Source organism: Astatotilapia calliptera, chromosome 15, assembly GCF_900246225.1.
Source record: "Astatotilapia calliptera chromosome 15, fAstCal1.2, whole genome shotgun sequence".
Taxonomy (NCBI): Eukaryota; Metazoa; Chordata; class Actinopteri; order Cichliformes; family Cichlidae; genus Astatotilapia; species Astatotilapia calliptera.
The window spans coordinates 15,853,297-15,868,465 of NC_039316.1; the positions used below are offsets into that span (position 1 = coordinate 15,853,297).

A 15,169-nucleotide genomic window follows, 5' to 3' on the forward strand; every position below is an offset into this window, starting at 1 on the left:
GTGGGGCTTGAAAAGTGTCTTAGTTTAAAAGATTAATATTTCAAGTCATTATTTTTTAGTTTTAGCGAAGGACCTAGTTGTGATGCAGGTTATAATGAATGTGAACAGCAGTGTAATTTAGTAATATTAATGTGTGCTTTATTGTTTTGCTTCAGGCACACCGTTGGTCGGCTTAGTCACTGGGTGGGTCCTTTAAAGCAGTTTTTGTAGTCCTGGTGGGTCTGGCCGGTCATTAGACAGGGAAGCAGTGTGCTGGGATATAAACCATAAAAATAGGTGAGCTTAAACGTATCTGGTGAGGTTAGAAAGTTAAAAGCTGTTATACGGGTTCTGCAAACTGATTTTTTTCATCTCAAACACAGCGGCAGGAATTTTTGCTGATTAAATTTTAGCTCACAAGTAGCTAGCTAGTTGAGCTAGTCTTGCATGCAGCTTCCAGCTAAATCGCTGTTTTTATTTTAGATTTCGTCGATACTATAAGGTTATATTTTGTTGCTTTATTTGGACTTATATAATTTGTCGATACGCAGTCAGTATTAGTCTTGTGATTCTGCACATAGGGCTCTGTCATTCTCCAGGAGAGAAATCTAGGTGAAGGGTCAAAGCTAGGGTAGAGGGGGTTGGGCAGGGTGACCGTTGTTGTATGACAAATTAAAGGAAAGTAGTAAACTCCTGAGCCCCAAAATTAGTGGAAGTGGTGGTTCTTATGTGCTATAAGGTGCATTTATTAGTTTGTTTGTTTGTTTGTTTTTTTTGGCATAGTTTGGATCGACTTATGCTCTGAGAAGGAACAGTGACCGAAATCAAGAGGTCATGAGTTCTGACTGATCACCTTTATTCACCTACCTTTTCAGGATGACAGTGCCCCTATCCATAGAGTTTCCGGGGGTAACTGAATGTTTTCATAATTGTGAAAATGATCAGCAGTGCTCTCTGCCAAATATATTTTGGAAGAATGTGTGCATCCTTTCCTATAACCTTCCACAGATTAGCAGAGTCAAAGTCTAGGCACATTGAAACGGTTTTGGTGATGCTTGGTGATTCAGTAATTTTTCAGTTTTATTCATTGAACCACATAATAAAATATAAAAATCCCTGTATACTGAAAAAAGATTAAAAAAAAATAAGAATTGATAGGAGCAAATTCTAAAGAGGTGTTGTTTAAGATATATGGCAAAGTGATTTTAGTCAAACAAAACCAGGACTCAGACATGAAAGTAGAACGGAGTATAATCTGAGAGGTTGTGGTTGTGTAACACTCCTGCCCATGCAATAAGGCTACAATATAATAGTAATATATATATATTCCTCCATGGATTGTGTGGTTTCAGGAATAATTTTTTTTTTAAGTCGTTGTGAATTCACACAAAAAAAGTAAGGAATTCTAAGAAAAACACAAAGAAGTCCTAAAATATCCAAGTTAATTTAAAATGTTTTGAATCTGAAATGTTAAACATTTCCATAAACTTTGCAGTAACATTTCTTGCCACAGAGAACAGAATGGCTTCCATGTTGATGAACCCAATTCGGAGCTGCTCAGTCAGCTCTTCCTGGGCAGTGCGATTTGGTAAGTTGTCATTTGTTCCCATAACAGTTTAATATATTTCAAATATCCATAAGTAATTAAGGAAATACATGACTAAGAGTCAGAAATTAAAGATGCAGTACAGCTGCTTCCAGTTCAATATTAGCATTTAAAATCTGGTACTTTTAGGTTTATAATGATAATTTCTTTATTTTTCTTTGTCTAAGGTGCACGATCTCTCAGTACAACAGCCCAGCTTCAGTCTCAAGGTAAGTTTTTTACTATAATGATAATTTTTATCCAGATTATGGCTATGTGTATTATAGATTTTTTTTTGAAAGCAGAATGGTAACCAAAGCCTTTAATCGCTGATTTATTTGCCTGGACATAATATGTATAAACCTACTTCCCCTAGCAGATGCTGAGATGCCCTTGCTGTAAGTCTTATTTTTAATTATTTTCTTTCAGTTCAAACAAAGAGCAAGAAGACGCTGGCTCGACCTGGTGTAAAGAACATAGTGCTGGTGGAAGGAGTTCGAACCCCTTTCCTGTTGTCTGGAACCACGTATGTCTCGGCTCTTTTCTTTGTGTTCTCACTTTACGTTTATTGTATTGTGCTACACGGAGTACTGAACACTTAAAAAACAGTCAAGAACATTTTGTAGTGGAAAATAATTTGTGGCTTAAACAAAAGAAAAAACTTTTTGGTTGGTCTCTACAGGTATGCTGACCTAATGCCACACGACCTGGCCAGAGCAGCTCTGCAGTAAGTCTATGGTTGCATTGTTTTTCTGATGACTGTCTGTTGAGACCAGCAAAGTCAATGTCAAATGTTTATCTGCAAATTAAATAATAGTTTGCAGATCCAGTTTTGAACTTGTTCTAACTGAATCAGAGGTTTAAATGGGTAAATGCTTGCAGGGTTTTTTGCTCCACAAAGAAACCCTGCAAAAATAATTGTATATTTGGACACTTTTTAGACAAGGCTACCATGATTTGAATGAATGATTTTTAAAAACTACTTTTCATTTATATGTTGTACTGTGTCACTCTGAACTGCTGATGATCTGTTAAAATATCTCTTAGACTCTTCTAGTCATTATGAAGCAGTAAACATTGTAAGCTTTAAAAGTAATGTGAGGGCAAAGTGCAATGGAGCTGAATGAAGTATATCAGTTTACACTAGAAAGAGATGAAGGAAGGCCAGAACAATGATCTGACAGATCATTGTACAAGGTCTTTATGAACAAATATTTATGTTTGTCCCTCGTTAGCAAAAAAAATAAAATTACTCATTCTGTGTGTTTGTTTATATCTTCTTCTTTTTTTTTCTTTTATATAGGGGCCTGCTAAAACGGACAGGTATACCAAAAGATGCTGTAGACTACATCATATATGGAACAGTCATTCAAGAGGTTAAAACCAGCAACGTAGCAAGAGAGGTATGCACACATAAGCACTCTCCCATACACATATCACATATTGTAAATGTTAACTTTAACTTTGTTATTGCGTACTAAAATATAATTGTGGTGCATTTATTATCTGTAAATGCATAATACAATTACATTTGTGTATAATGTGGCTCTATGTTTACTTTGATTTCAGGCAGCACTGGGTGCAGGCTTCTCTGACAAAATCCCAGCTCACACAGTCACCATGGCCTGCATCTCCTCCAACCAGGCAATGACCTCAAGTATGTCCGGAAAAGAAGCCTCTTCACTGAGACTCTGTATAATTTGTTCTAAATATCATTATTATTATTATTATTATTATTATTGATATTCAGTGTAGTCCTGCATTGCAGTTGCAAAACAGTTGTGTACACTGCAACAGTGATAAACTGCTATATGCGCTTTTTAGTTGTTTACAGCTCCTATGGGCAAGGAGCAAGATGAATAAAATTTAATCCTAAATGAAAAAAGGCATCCGGTCTTAATGTTTAAGCATCAAAATAAACTGTCATACACCAACATTTGGCAGGTTGGAGGTGAAGTCTGTAAAAATGACAGGGGGAGTAGTATACTGATCAGATGTGTCCTCTTGTGTTAAACCAAATCACATTCATTATATTAGGAAAAGTAGGTAAAGCCTATGGATCTTGACCTATTTTCATGCAATTCTTTGATTTTACTTTCGGTTTTTAATGGTTGTTTTAATCTTTAATCTTCATCTTCTTTATCCATCTCTCCAGGCGTTGGTCTGATTGCTGCCGGTCAGTGTGATGCTGTTGTAGCAGGCGGAGTGGAATTCATGTCAGACGTTCCCATTCGTCACAGCCGTAAGATGAGGAAAACCATGTTGTCCCTAAACAAGGCAAAGACACTCGGCCAGAGGCTCAGTCTGATTGGCAGCATCCGGCTTGCACACCTCTCCCCGGAGGTATATATGATTTAACAACTTTCAGTTTTAGTTGATTTCAGAGTGGCTTACTTCTGTTCACACCATATAGTATTTAACCCTCAAATTGTCCGTTGTGCCGTACTAGCTTCCTGCTGTTGCGGAGTTCTCCACAGCAGAAACAATGGGCCACAGTGCTGATCGTCTGGCTGCTGCATTTGGGGTCTCCAGAGTGGAGCAGGATGAGTTTGCACTGCGATCACACACACTGGCTAAAAAAGCCCAGGACGAAGGGCTGCTGCAGGATGTCATCTCCTTTAAAGTGCCAGGTAAACCCAGCTTTACTGTAGATTATGTTATACATTGACTCATTTAGAATATATAAAGACTTCATATTGGCTTTGAGAAATTTTGAATTATACATTTTGATTTTTTGTTATGTTTTTTGCATGATATGGACTAATTCTATCTGAAATAAATATAATTAATAATTAGCAGAAGCTAAAATAATCTGACTGCGCTTGGACATCTATCACTTTTGAAAAAATCGCTTTCAGTCAATTTGGAAAGTAGAGTTAGGGTTCAAATTGAAAATATTAGTTATTATCGAACAAAATATAAGAGGAATGGGCTAGACTTTAGGCTTTCCTCTTTAAAAAAAAAAAAAAAAAATGTTTACAATAGAGTGGCATTCATGTCTCCTCAGGTCGTGATATTGTGTCAAAGGACAACGGCATACGGCCATCATCCATGGATCAAATGGCCAAACTAAAGCCTGCCTTCGTTAAACCTCATGGAACAGTCACTGCTGCGAACTCTTCTTTCCTGGTAAAGACACAGAAACGGCGCTAATTGTTTCTTTTGTGTATCTGGGTTAAAGATATGTTTGGTTTTGACAAAATCTTATTCTTTATTAGGAAATAACTTAAAAATCTTTAATCAGGTGCACCCACACTTTATTCAGGAAATTCATTAAAAAACAATCATTACATATACTTTGTGTGAATGAAGCAGCTTCTTCTGCAAGTTCCTCATCCTGTGGTTGAACACCAATTCCACCATCCTAGCAGCTGGCGATAGTAGTCCTTATGCTCTGCAGACTCTTTCATCTCAGTTGAGCAAACACCTGAACCAGTTCTCCACTTGGTGCAAGTTCTGATTAGAGTGGTCCGCCAGCTCACATTGGACCCTCAGATCATAAAGGGGACTAACATCACCAGCTGCAGTCCATCATGGTGGACAAACTCTGGAGACTGCCACAAAAGACCTAACTGCACAGATGATGATGATGAGCAGGCACAGCTCTCATTGGTTAGCAGTCATCAAACTTCAAAATAAAAGCGAAGGGATTGTCCAACTCTGTCATTTTGTCTGATAAAAAATGGGGAACAAAATAGATTTTTTTTAAGTTTCCTATACTTGACTTAGGTTGCCCAAAGTCAATATTATATATATGGGAAACCCTTTTATCCTAAACCCTCTTGTTCACTTGTGTCACCATGCTCAAACTAGTTCTTCCAAATTTTCAGTTTTGGAAACTGTTCTTGGATCATGAAGTTGAGATTCTTGTTTGTGTGTCCTCAGACCGATGGTGCCTCTGCTGTGCTTGTCATGTCTGAAGAGAAAGCTTTGGCTATGGGTTACAAGCCTAAAGCCTACCTCAGGTATCTAAACCCTGTCTTCTTGGTAGATTAACAATAACTTCTATAATAATGCTAGATTGCACAATATGCTTATTTAAATATTTTATCCTGGCAGAGACTTTGTCTATGTGTCTCAGGACCCCAAAGATCAGCTGCTTTTGGGGTGAGTTACTACTTCTTACTCAGTAGATTTGATTAGATGGTGGTTTCTTAATTGTCTTGAGGACTATTTAAAAAAAAGAAGACTTATTCTACCTCCATGCTTTCTCTGTTTGATTATTTTAGGCCAACGTACGCTACACCTAAAGTCCTGGAACGTGCCGGCTTGTCCATGAGTGATATTGACGTCTTTGAGTTTCACGAGGCATTCGCAGTAAGTTATTACAATATATTTCAGGGGGGGAAAAGTATGTGAGTCTATGTGATCCATCAATATTCTGTCCGTCTCCACCAACATTTCTGTGTTTGCCTCTAATCGAGTTTCAGCATGTTGTCATGTACAGTATAAATGTTGTCCACATGCAGGAGTAAAATTTGACATGTCTGCTTCATACTCAACACAGTTGGATCAATACAGATCAATTTCCAGGCTGGTTTCCATGGTAACTCGGTGGATATATATTTGTGTGTGTTTTTCAGGGTCAGATCATGGCAAATTTGAAGGCTATGGACTCGGATTGGTTTGCTCAGACGTACATGGGCAGGAAATCGAAGGTAAAGATGGCCGTTGGTCATCTGTTTGCTTTTTCTCAAAAACTAGATCCATGCAGCTCACCTTGATGCTTGCAGCACACTGCAAAACATGAACAGCCACAAAGAATTGAATATGCTTGGATAACAATTATTTTTACACAATCGCATCAAGTATTGTAATGCCTTTCTCACTTTAACTGGGGTCATATAAAAGTTCATCTGAAAGCAGGGAGCTGCCTGATGATTTAGCTTCTTGGGAAAACTGCCAGTGTTATAAGGCTTCTGATCAAGCTGTCATAGACCGATTATTAAGTTATGGGCTTCTCTTACCTAGCTTGGTTAGCGCACTGCATCCAAAGTTAGCAATCTTAATACAGCCTTGAAAAATTTTAAAAGGGGAGCTGAAACGACCACTGAAGGAGCTGGAGTTTTTGGCACTGTGGCCCTTCCTTTATTTTATAGCCCCAAAGATTGCAGATTGGTGGATATGTGGATAATGTCTGGGCCTTCATTTTTTGTTAACAGCATCAACAATTTTTTCTGTTGAGGTCAAGTGGACATCCTCAGCTGAAATCCATTCACCTGAGCTGATGTCCTGTTGAGTTTTCACTGGTGTTTACATCACTCATGACCTGATGGTCGCTGTGTGTGCAGGTTGGGACTCCTGCCATGGAGAAGTTCAATCTGTGGGGCGGTTCTCTGTCTTTGGGTCACCCATTCGGTGCCACTGGCTGCAGACTGGCAACCACAGTAGCAAACAGACTGAAGAAGGAGGGAGGACAGTATGGGCTCATAGCAGCCTGTGCTGCTGGAGGACAGGTAACACACTCTGATTTTACATTTTGAAATTCAAAACTCCCAAAGTGATAAGATTTGTTGTGACTGAGAGATTAACATTTAATAGACCTCAGAGTAATATATTTGTATTAAGACTAACATAGTCGCTATTTTGTAGTGTAATTTCTTCTTTTCTTGTCTATTCCAGGGTCATGCCATGGTGATCGAGGCTTACCCCCAGTAACACAGTTAAAAACCATTGGACAGACAACTACACATACATTCTCTCTCTCACTCACACACACACACACACACACACACGTACACACACACACACATCGATAAAAGAGAGTGTACATATGGCCACCACTTTGCCTGTATGGGAGAACAGTCAGATACAGTATGAGTGTCTCTGAAGGAGCTCTTGTAAATGTAACTTTGCTTAGGGGCTTTTGAATTTAAGCAGATTGTCGATGAGGAATGTTTTTTTTTGTTTTGTGGACTCGAGCAGTGTCTCGAGAGCATTATCAGCGAGTCCAACATAACATAACAAAGTTTTAGCTCTAAGAAGAGCAACAGTGAGCCTAATGTAATGTTTCTAATACGCTGTAATAATTTTTTTTCTTACTGACTGTTGGAATTAAACGGTGTGTTAATTACACTGGGACTCATTTCTGTTGTTCCTGCTTAACTTTTGTACTAAATGCATCTGATTTTGGCTAGCGGTAAGAAACAAGTTGTAACTAGTAATAGAATAGAAAACTGTGGATCTGATCAATTTCTAATGGCCAGCAGCTGGCAAATCCTCTGGTTGTTTTTCATAGTTTCAGGTTGAATTTAATCAAACAGGAAGTCCATTAAAGGTCAGAGAGGATGATTGTCCAGAGATACTGGCATTTTTATAATGTGTGTGGTGAGAAAGGATGATGCTAAAAGTGCATTTTTGTTTAAACACAAATATAGCTTATGTGTTCTGAGCATTAAGGCTGGGAGCGCAATGCTCAGGATGGGAAAATGACTGAAAAATGTCATTTTCATTGTATAAGCATTTAATATTTTGTAACAAGAATGTATGTATCACAGAATGTATCAGTTTTGAAGAAACAGTTGAGTTGAACTCTGCAATATAGGTACAGATGCAAACAGAAAATGAAACAGTCTATCTTTTAATCATGTAGAATTTCATATATTAACAACATTGGTCTTTGTTCCTAACATTTTGTCTCCCTTCTTGGTGAGATTTGCATTTTTTCTGCTGATTGAAGGCCTCGATGCACGGACAACAACTTCAAGCAATGTGTTGATGATCTATGTTTTATTCAGCAGGGACTGAAACTGTTGTGAGGAGGGGAAAAAGATCAATGTATAGAAAGCTTTGTGCTGCAGATAACAGAATTTGGGTAGAGGGGGTGCAGAGTCTACTCTTAAAGTCTTAACAGCTTCCTAAATTTGCATTGCCAAATTTCTTTCTTTTCTTTTCTTTTTTTTTTATTTATTTGCATTTGCATCCCGGCCTTGTTCCAAGATGTGTCAGCAGTAGACTGTCTTCGGATGCAGCTGCACTTAATTGATGGTGAATAATGCTGTCTGCTTCTGACGAGACGACTGATGTTAATGAGGAGCTAAAGAGGGATTGCTCAGGCTTCCTGGTGATTTAAAACAACATGAATATGGAAAATTGGGAATATGACTGGCAGGTGACTTAAAAAGTTCAGGTTGCAGTGGTATCATCCTGATATTCGGATGTTCAAATTGTGGGGAAAAGCTGAACTTTTAGTGTTTGTCTAATTGACAGCGGGATGGGTAAATGTATAACAACACATTGCCTCGTTTCTGCCTTGTGTGTGTGTGTGTGTGTGTGTGCGATCCCCTCAGCGCTCACCGGGGACTGTGCTCAATACACACACCTCTCAGGTTGGGGGCTTGTTAACATAACTTCAGTCAGACATTTCCGTTTAAAATGTATTTAAAGATTTAATTCTTCCAGTTTAAGGAATCCTTGACTCTGAGCGGGAGGAGCTGATTAATGCAGCCGAGCCTGTCACAAGGGCTACAGGCAGAGGGAATAAAACCAATGTTTTATTGCCAAGGCAAAACGGAGCTCAAATGTAAATAGCAGGGAGATAGACAGAGAGGGGTTTTGTGTTTATAGAGCTTCAAAACCGCCTCAACCCTGCGAGACACCGGAGACACGCAGACACTCACCGATATAGCGGGCCGCCTCCCTGCCACAGCAGGGCTTTGATCAGACGGAACCTTTTATGGAGAATGACTGGCGAATGCACCCGCTGCTGTCACTACAAATCTACCTCACGGAGCGCGCGGGGAAGCGGGGAGGGTGTGTGTGGGGATGGATGGATGGAGGGTGCGGGGAGAAAGGGGGGAGTCGGCGTGTTCGCGCGGTGCAGGGAGGGGAGGGAGCCGGGGAGAGATCGGGAGTTGCAGCGGTGTCTTTCATCTCGTCCTAGCCGGCTCACACGCGGGGCGGCACCTGCTGAAAGCTGCGCTTGACTCACCTGCTCCCGTGCGCTCAGTGTGTGCGCGTGCACGCGTGTGTTGTGAAACAAGTGTCAGAGCGCTGTACTGTAGCACTGCACCGGGGAAGAAAGCAGTGATTGTGGCACAGAAGACGACCGAAGCCACTAAATATTAATATAATATATGTATTTGTGTTTAATGCTAAATATATAATGCTTTTTTTGTAAGTCATCGGCATAGAAGCTTGCGGTTAATTTTAAAATACATGGTTGAATTTAAAGTTATACATTTACAAAAAGCAAAACTACTCACCGCAGCCACTGTTGTTATGACACTACCTACTACAGATAGACGGATTGATCCAAATATCGATCTTATCGCAAATTCATCAACACTAACGCTTAATATCGATACTTTGTTTCCAGCTTCAAAGTTCAGTATGTAGCCCTTTTTAAAATATTTTTTTATTTTCTTTTTGGAAATAAAAAAATATTGCTGCCTGTCAGCCAGTATCTTAAAAAAGTATTAAATATTGGTGAACGTGTGTACTTAAACATATTCTGTATATAAACGTTAAACGCAGCTTCGCCAATGGGAGGTGCTTTAAACCTGCGCTGAGTGTAATGGGCAGCAGGGGGCGACTCCTCTGGATGCAAAAAGATGTGGATATATCAGACATTTTGTTTCCAAGACAAGTCTTAAAGAAAAGCCAAGATTTCAAAACATACTTTTGTTATAATTTTTATTTATTTATATAAGTGTTATATAGTAGTTTGCCCCCACCACTTTATAAGAAGTCATTCCAACAAGCTGTCTTACTGCCCCTGGTTCAGATCCACCATTGATAAGTCTTTTTTTTTTTTTTTTTCAGAAATGATGTCTGATTTATAAGTGCTTCCTTAGTTTGTTTGGTACTTGTAATTGATGATCATTTGCAGCTACAGTGGGCTCGTGTTTGGGGAAGTGTTATATCCACTCACGGCAGAAAGGCCTTGACATCCCCCCACAAACCTAAACAAGCAAAACAGGAGGGTATCACAATCCCGCAATCACTGCCAATTAAAAAACATTAAAATGTAATGTCAAGATTTATATGAGAAAGTTATTACCGCTGTCATACAACTAATGTGAAATCATTTGCATTAAGTAACCTGTCCAAAGACAGATTTAACAGAGCATTCAAATCAATGCGTCTAAACCTCATAAATTAAAGTGTGGATTTGGGTTTTTATTGTGTGTGTTTTTTGTACAAATGTGTCACACGATACACATCAAGCATAAAACAATTAAATATGAAACAATTGGCCCATGAGTACAAACAACTATTATTAAAAACGCGTGTTATCCACTAATTAGACTGAAACCACCATTGTCATTTTTTTCTTTTTGCTCAGCTAGCAGATGAGCTAAACAACAACAACAACCTTATTCATGATGAAAGCAGGACACCAACTGCTGGTAAATAGTAAGCATAACAACTCATAGTTGACCTCTTCAGATTAATCTGTTCTCGTTCACAATCATCTGATAAGAAGTTAAAATAGTCATGCTGACAACATGCAGTGAGCATAAGAAAATTATTTGACTGGGCGTTTTAAGCATAAAGCCATAGCTTCAAATTATTATTACCATTATTTTATTTATTTATTTATTTATTTGGTCAGCTCGTGTTTCTAGTTTTTTTTTTTTTTTGCCTGACGTCTTAAACGATCTGTCAGTTATTTTGTGAGCTGATTTTGATAATGATAATATTCCCATTCAGATCTTTGCCAAGTTTAATTTTTTTAGATAATCGGAGCCCAAGTGTGTCTTTGGACTGTGGGAGGAAACCGGTGTACCCAGAAAAAAACCCACAGAGAGTCCCCAACCTGAAAGTGACTTGAACCTCAGATCTTCTCGCTGTGAGGCAACAGTGCTAACCACTGCACATAATAGAGTTAAGGTGATATTTATAATGATTACATGGTGTAATGTCAGAATGACTTAAACACAGAGTGGGGAAGAAAACTTCGGGCCTCCTGGCTACATCTAAACAACTCTCAGAGTGTAAACATGCTCCAGGGGCCCTGTCTGGCTCTGAGTGCCATTAAATCAGGATCTACCTCTCCTTCACCTCGCCAAGATTTGGGGTGTAATAATATCTGACCTTTCATAAGATGTACATTATTTTCTAATCTCTTCAGTGATCTCTTGCCTCTATTTCACTACTAGCCAGAATATATTTCCTAATGCACAATATATTTGAAGACAAGAACAAAAATGAGTTTCTTTTATGACTAATGATTAAATTGCATCTGTGTGTGTGTCCTCATAGTATGTTGGTTTGACCATAATTATGATCAGCAACATCTTGATCAGAGTTTTAGCGTGAAGTCATGGTTTAAAATTACAGTAGAGCCAAGTCTCATGGCAAATTACGAAGCATGAAAGAAATACCACCTCTTTATTTGTGTACATGGACACAAAAAATATTTCATCACAGAAGTCAGAGCGACTCTGGAGGGACGTTTCACCCATTCAACTTATTGAAAAGAGATGTGAAGCAAGTGGTAAACATTGTATTTTAACCTAAAGCATGATGTTTTACTAAACCTAATTGAATAGTTTTATTTCAAAAAACCTAACCAAACATCAAACTACAACACAAAACTGAAAATGACTTTAAAAATCTCAAAACTAAGGACAAAAAGAAAACAGAAAAAACATTTTATATTAGAATTCTCCTCTCTTGCAGATTTAAACAAAGACTTTGAAGCACAACGTGTTCATGTACATATGTTTTTATATGAACAAGAGTATTTCACAGACTGCTGTGAGACTGTTGCACTGTAATTTTCCAAGAAATAAATGTATGTCAATGCAATATCCTCTCCAGTGATAGAAATGTTCTGGGCAGGTGGATGAAATGAAGCCCAGTTGGTTAGTCTGTTAGTTAGAAACCCTGTAGACAAGTCATAATAATAATAATAATAATAATACAATATTTGCAGCTGTCCATAAACTCATTATTGTTGACTCTGTATTGCAGTCATGAAACATTTAAAGAGAAAGACTTTGTTTGTATGTTACACTATTTAGTTGCCCCTTTGAACGCAAGAGGAGAACAATTGTAACATTAAGCCAGACTAGCACAATAATAAATTGAGTTTCTGAAATTGCTAACCCCGCTGCATAACTACACAATTAGCATGTAGCCTTTATTAATGTAATTCAAAGTTGTAGTGTTATGTGTAGTGAGTAGCGTTTCCTCCATACGGAATATTTGTTTGCTGTTTCAAAGAATTATGAAGTGCTGAACATTACTGTACACGGACAAGACAATGACTGTTTGCAGCAATGTGTGAGAATTCAACCCTTAGTTCTGCAATGTTTCATTTTATTCACCACATTGATCAAAAACCTCCTGACACGTTCACTTGCCAAGACACAAAATCTCGCAAGTCACACCAACCAAGCGGATCCTAATTCTCACTTTGATGGAAAATGTAAGCCTGGCACCTTTCTCTCCATCTTCAACGGATTCTGCAGTGTTTGATTTAATAACACCCTGAGACATTAAACAGAGTACAGTTGCAGCTAAACCCACTGAACTGAGGTAAACCAGTGATGCTGATCTGATCAGGGGCCCGTTGTGCTTAAAAACATTGTATCTTTGCGGATTCTGGTGGGAACTTCCATCTTCAGCAACCCGCACCCTCATATACACAATCTCACACTCAAATACATCTCGACGTCTGTCGGTTGTACACCAGCTGTACACAGGTGGATGGTAGAGGCTGTGTGTGGAGCAAGTGGATTATGAGGAACGGTAATTGGATGTCCAGAGAAGCTGCCCATACGCATCTGTATGTGTGTGTGTGTGTGTGTGTGCGTGTACTCTGTCTGGAGTTCATCATGTTCTCATAACGGTCAGTTAGGGTTGTCCGCCAGGCTCGATCTCCTGTCGGGATTGTAAATGTTATTGATCAGACGCATGCACCGCATCCACAACGAGAGCTGAGACACTGTTTTCACTGTCTCTCTCTCTCTCTCTCTCTCTCTCTCTCTCTCTCTCTCTCTCTCACACACACACACACACAGGCGTACAACTCATTAGAAGCCGTACACACTCATAGACATATCCTCATTAACACTCCCTAGTCACACACACTAAACATCCATACACATCTAGTTGTCAGACAGCACACACACACTCGTGCACACACAGACTGGTTTTGTTGAGTGAGATGAGGAAGAGTTATGGATGGGGGCACAAAATGTGGACATGAATGGTGTGTGTGCAGCATGTCAGCCTGTGTGAGTGTGCATGGTCATGTGTGTCTGTATCGCGAGCATGACATTTGTGTTAGTCTATGGCTATGCGCAGCAGTGTGCTTCCGAATGTGTGTGTGTCTGAGTGTGTGTGTGTGTGTGGGGTGCATGTCGGAGTCTGTCAGCCCCAGCATCTCGTGTCAGGGCGAGAGGCAAGACATTAACAACTTCTGTCATTCTGCTGACAAAATGGTGGCAGAAGATTTCCCATGGTGCCCTGATGACTGCTGGCGTTTGTCAACAAGCCCTGTCACCGCCGCGATGAGGGGAGGGTGAGGTGGTGGGGAGAAACGGGGTAGAGGGAGTGGGGGAGGGTTAGTGACAGGCCCCGGACCCGTTCCCATGAGCACCGGGGAAAGAGAGGTTTTGTGTGTCTGTGTGCGAATGTGTATATGTGTGTATATGACTGTGAGAGTGTGTGTATGTGTTTGTGTAAAGGGAGGAGGGAAAGTTGGGAGGCAGGAAGGAGGGAAGGGCTGTCTCTCAGCAGCTTTCATACATAGACCATGAAAAAAACCAAAATGAGCTGTCACTGCAATTCCCAGGATGCCTTGCTGTTTAGCATAGCAGTAACAGCAGCAGCAGCATGAACATTGTGTGTGTGGGCCGGTAAGCTGATAAGCTATCTCTCTCTCTCTCTCTCTCTCTCACACACACACACACACACACACACACACACACACACACACACACACGGATAATTAAGCAGAGCAGAAGCTCCCCCTGACGCGAGGCAGAGCTCATCTGCATTTTGGCCTCCGGCACGCAGTTAGGAGCAACGCCTGATGGAGGGAGAGAGAGAGGGCAACCGAGGGAAGGAGAGAAGGATGGTGGGAGGCAGGTAGAGGGAGAGAGTGAGGGAAAGAGAGGGTGAGAGCAAGAGGGAGAACCAGGGTAAGGAGCCAATTAGCCAGCTGGATGGATGAGTGACTGACAGCGCTCTTGACACACTGCTATCTGGGCTTTTCTGTTGCGCACACACACAGACACACACGCACGCAAACACCTTTCTCCCCATCTCTCCTTCCTTCTTTCCATCCATCTCTCTCGTCTCAGCCTGCTCCTCTCTCTATATCTGTTCATGCTGTGTGGGTGTCTCTTGTTTTTACCTGCATCCCGTGCTCTGCACAGAGCTCACTGTCCAATCACATCCCCCTGCCGCGCTCCGATGTCCAATGACCTTGCCCAATGAGCGCACCCACAGTGCTGCGGGTCCCGCCTCTTAGGTGTTGAACTCAAAAGGGGGTCAAAGGCCATCACTCCCACCGTTCTGCAGACATAAACTGAGAGCTGAAGTCGTGACATTGCACCTCACGGCAATCTCTAATTTATTTATTTTTAAATAAATCTTTGTAGATCTTTATGATCAAATGAAATATGTTCTTGGGGATTATGTTCTATA

The 15,169-nt window shown here is 40.1% G+C and overlaps 1 protein-coding gene across 2 annotated transcripts; it reads left to right on the forward strand.

The window, feature by feature from the left end:
• Window positions 1-182: 182 nt before the first annotated feature.
• On the forward strand, window positions 183-7,639 carry hadhb (hydroxyacyl-CoA dehydrogenase trifunctional multienzyme complex subunit beta). 2 transcript variants are annotated; one of them, XM_026194930.1, is made up of 16 exons: window positions 183-276; window positions 1,475-1,567; window positions 1,753-1,794; window positions 1,994-2,090; window positions 2,247-2,291; window positions 2,868-2,967; window positions 3,134-3,221; window positions 3,720-3,907; window positions 4,014-4,194; window positions 4,572-4,693; window positions 5,450-5,529; window positions 5,624-5,671; window positions 5,794-5,881; window positions 6,148-6,222; window positions 6,856-7,020; window positions 7,187-7,639. In XM_026194930.1, exons 2-16 carry the CDS (start codon window positions 1,501-1,503, stop codon window positions 7,220-7,222), a joined length of 1,422 nt encoding a protein of 473 aa, XP_026050715.1. In that variant the 5' UTR covers window positions 183-276; window positions 1,475-1,500; the 3' UTR covers window positions 7,223-7,639. The 2 variants fall into 2 exon arrangements, with proteins under 2 accessions (XP_026050715.1, XP_026050714.1); XM_026194929.1 differs by having other exon boundaries at window positions 1,493-1,567.
• The last annotated feature ends 7,530 nt before the right edge of the window (window positions 7,640-15,169 follow it).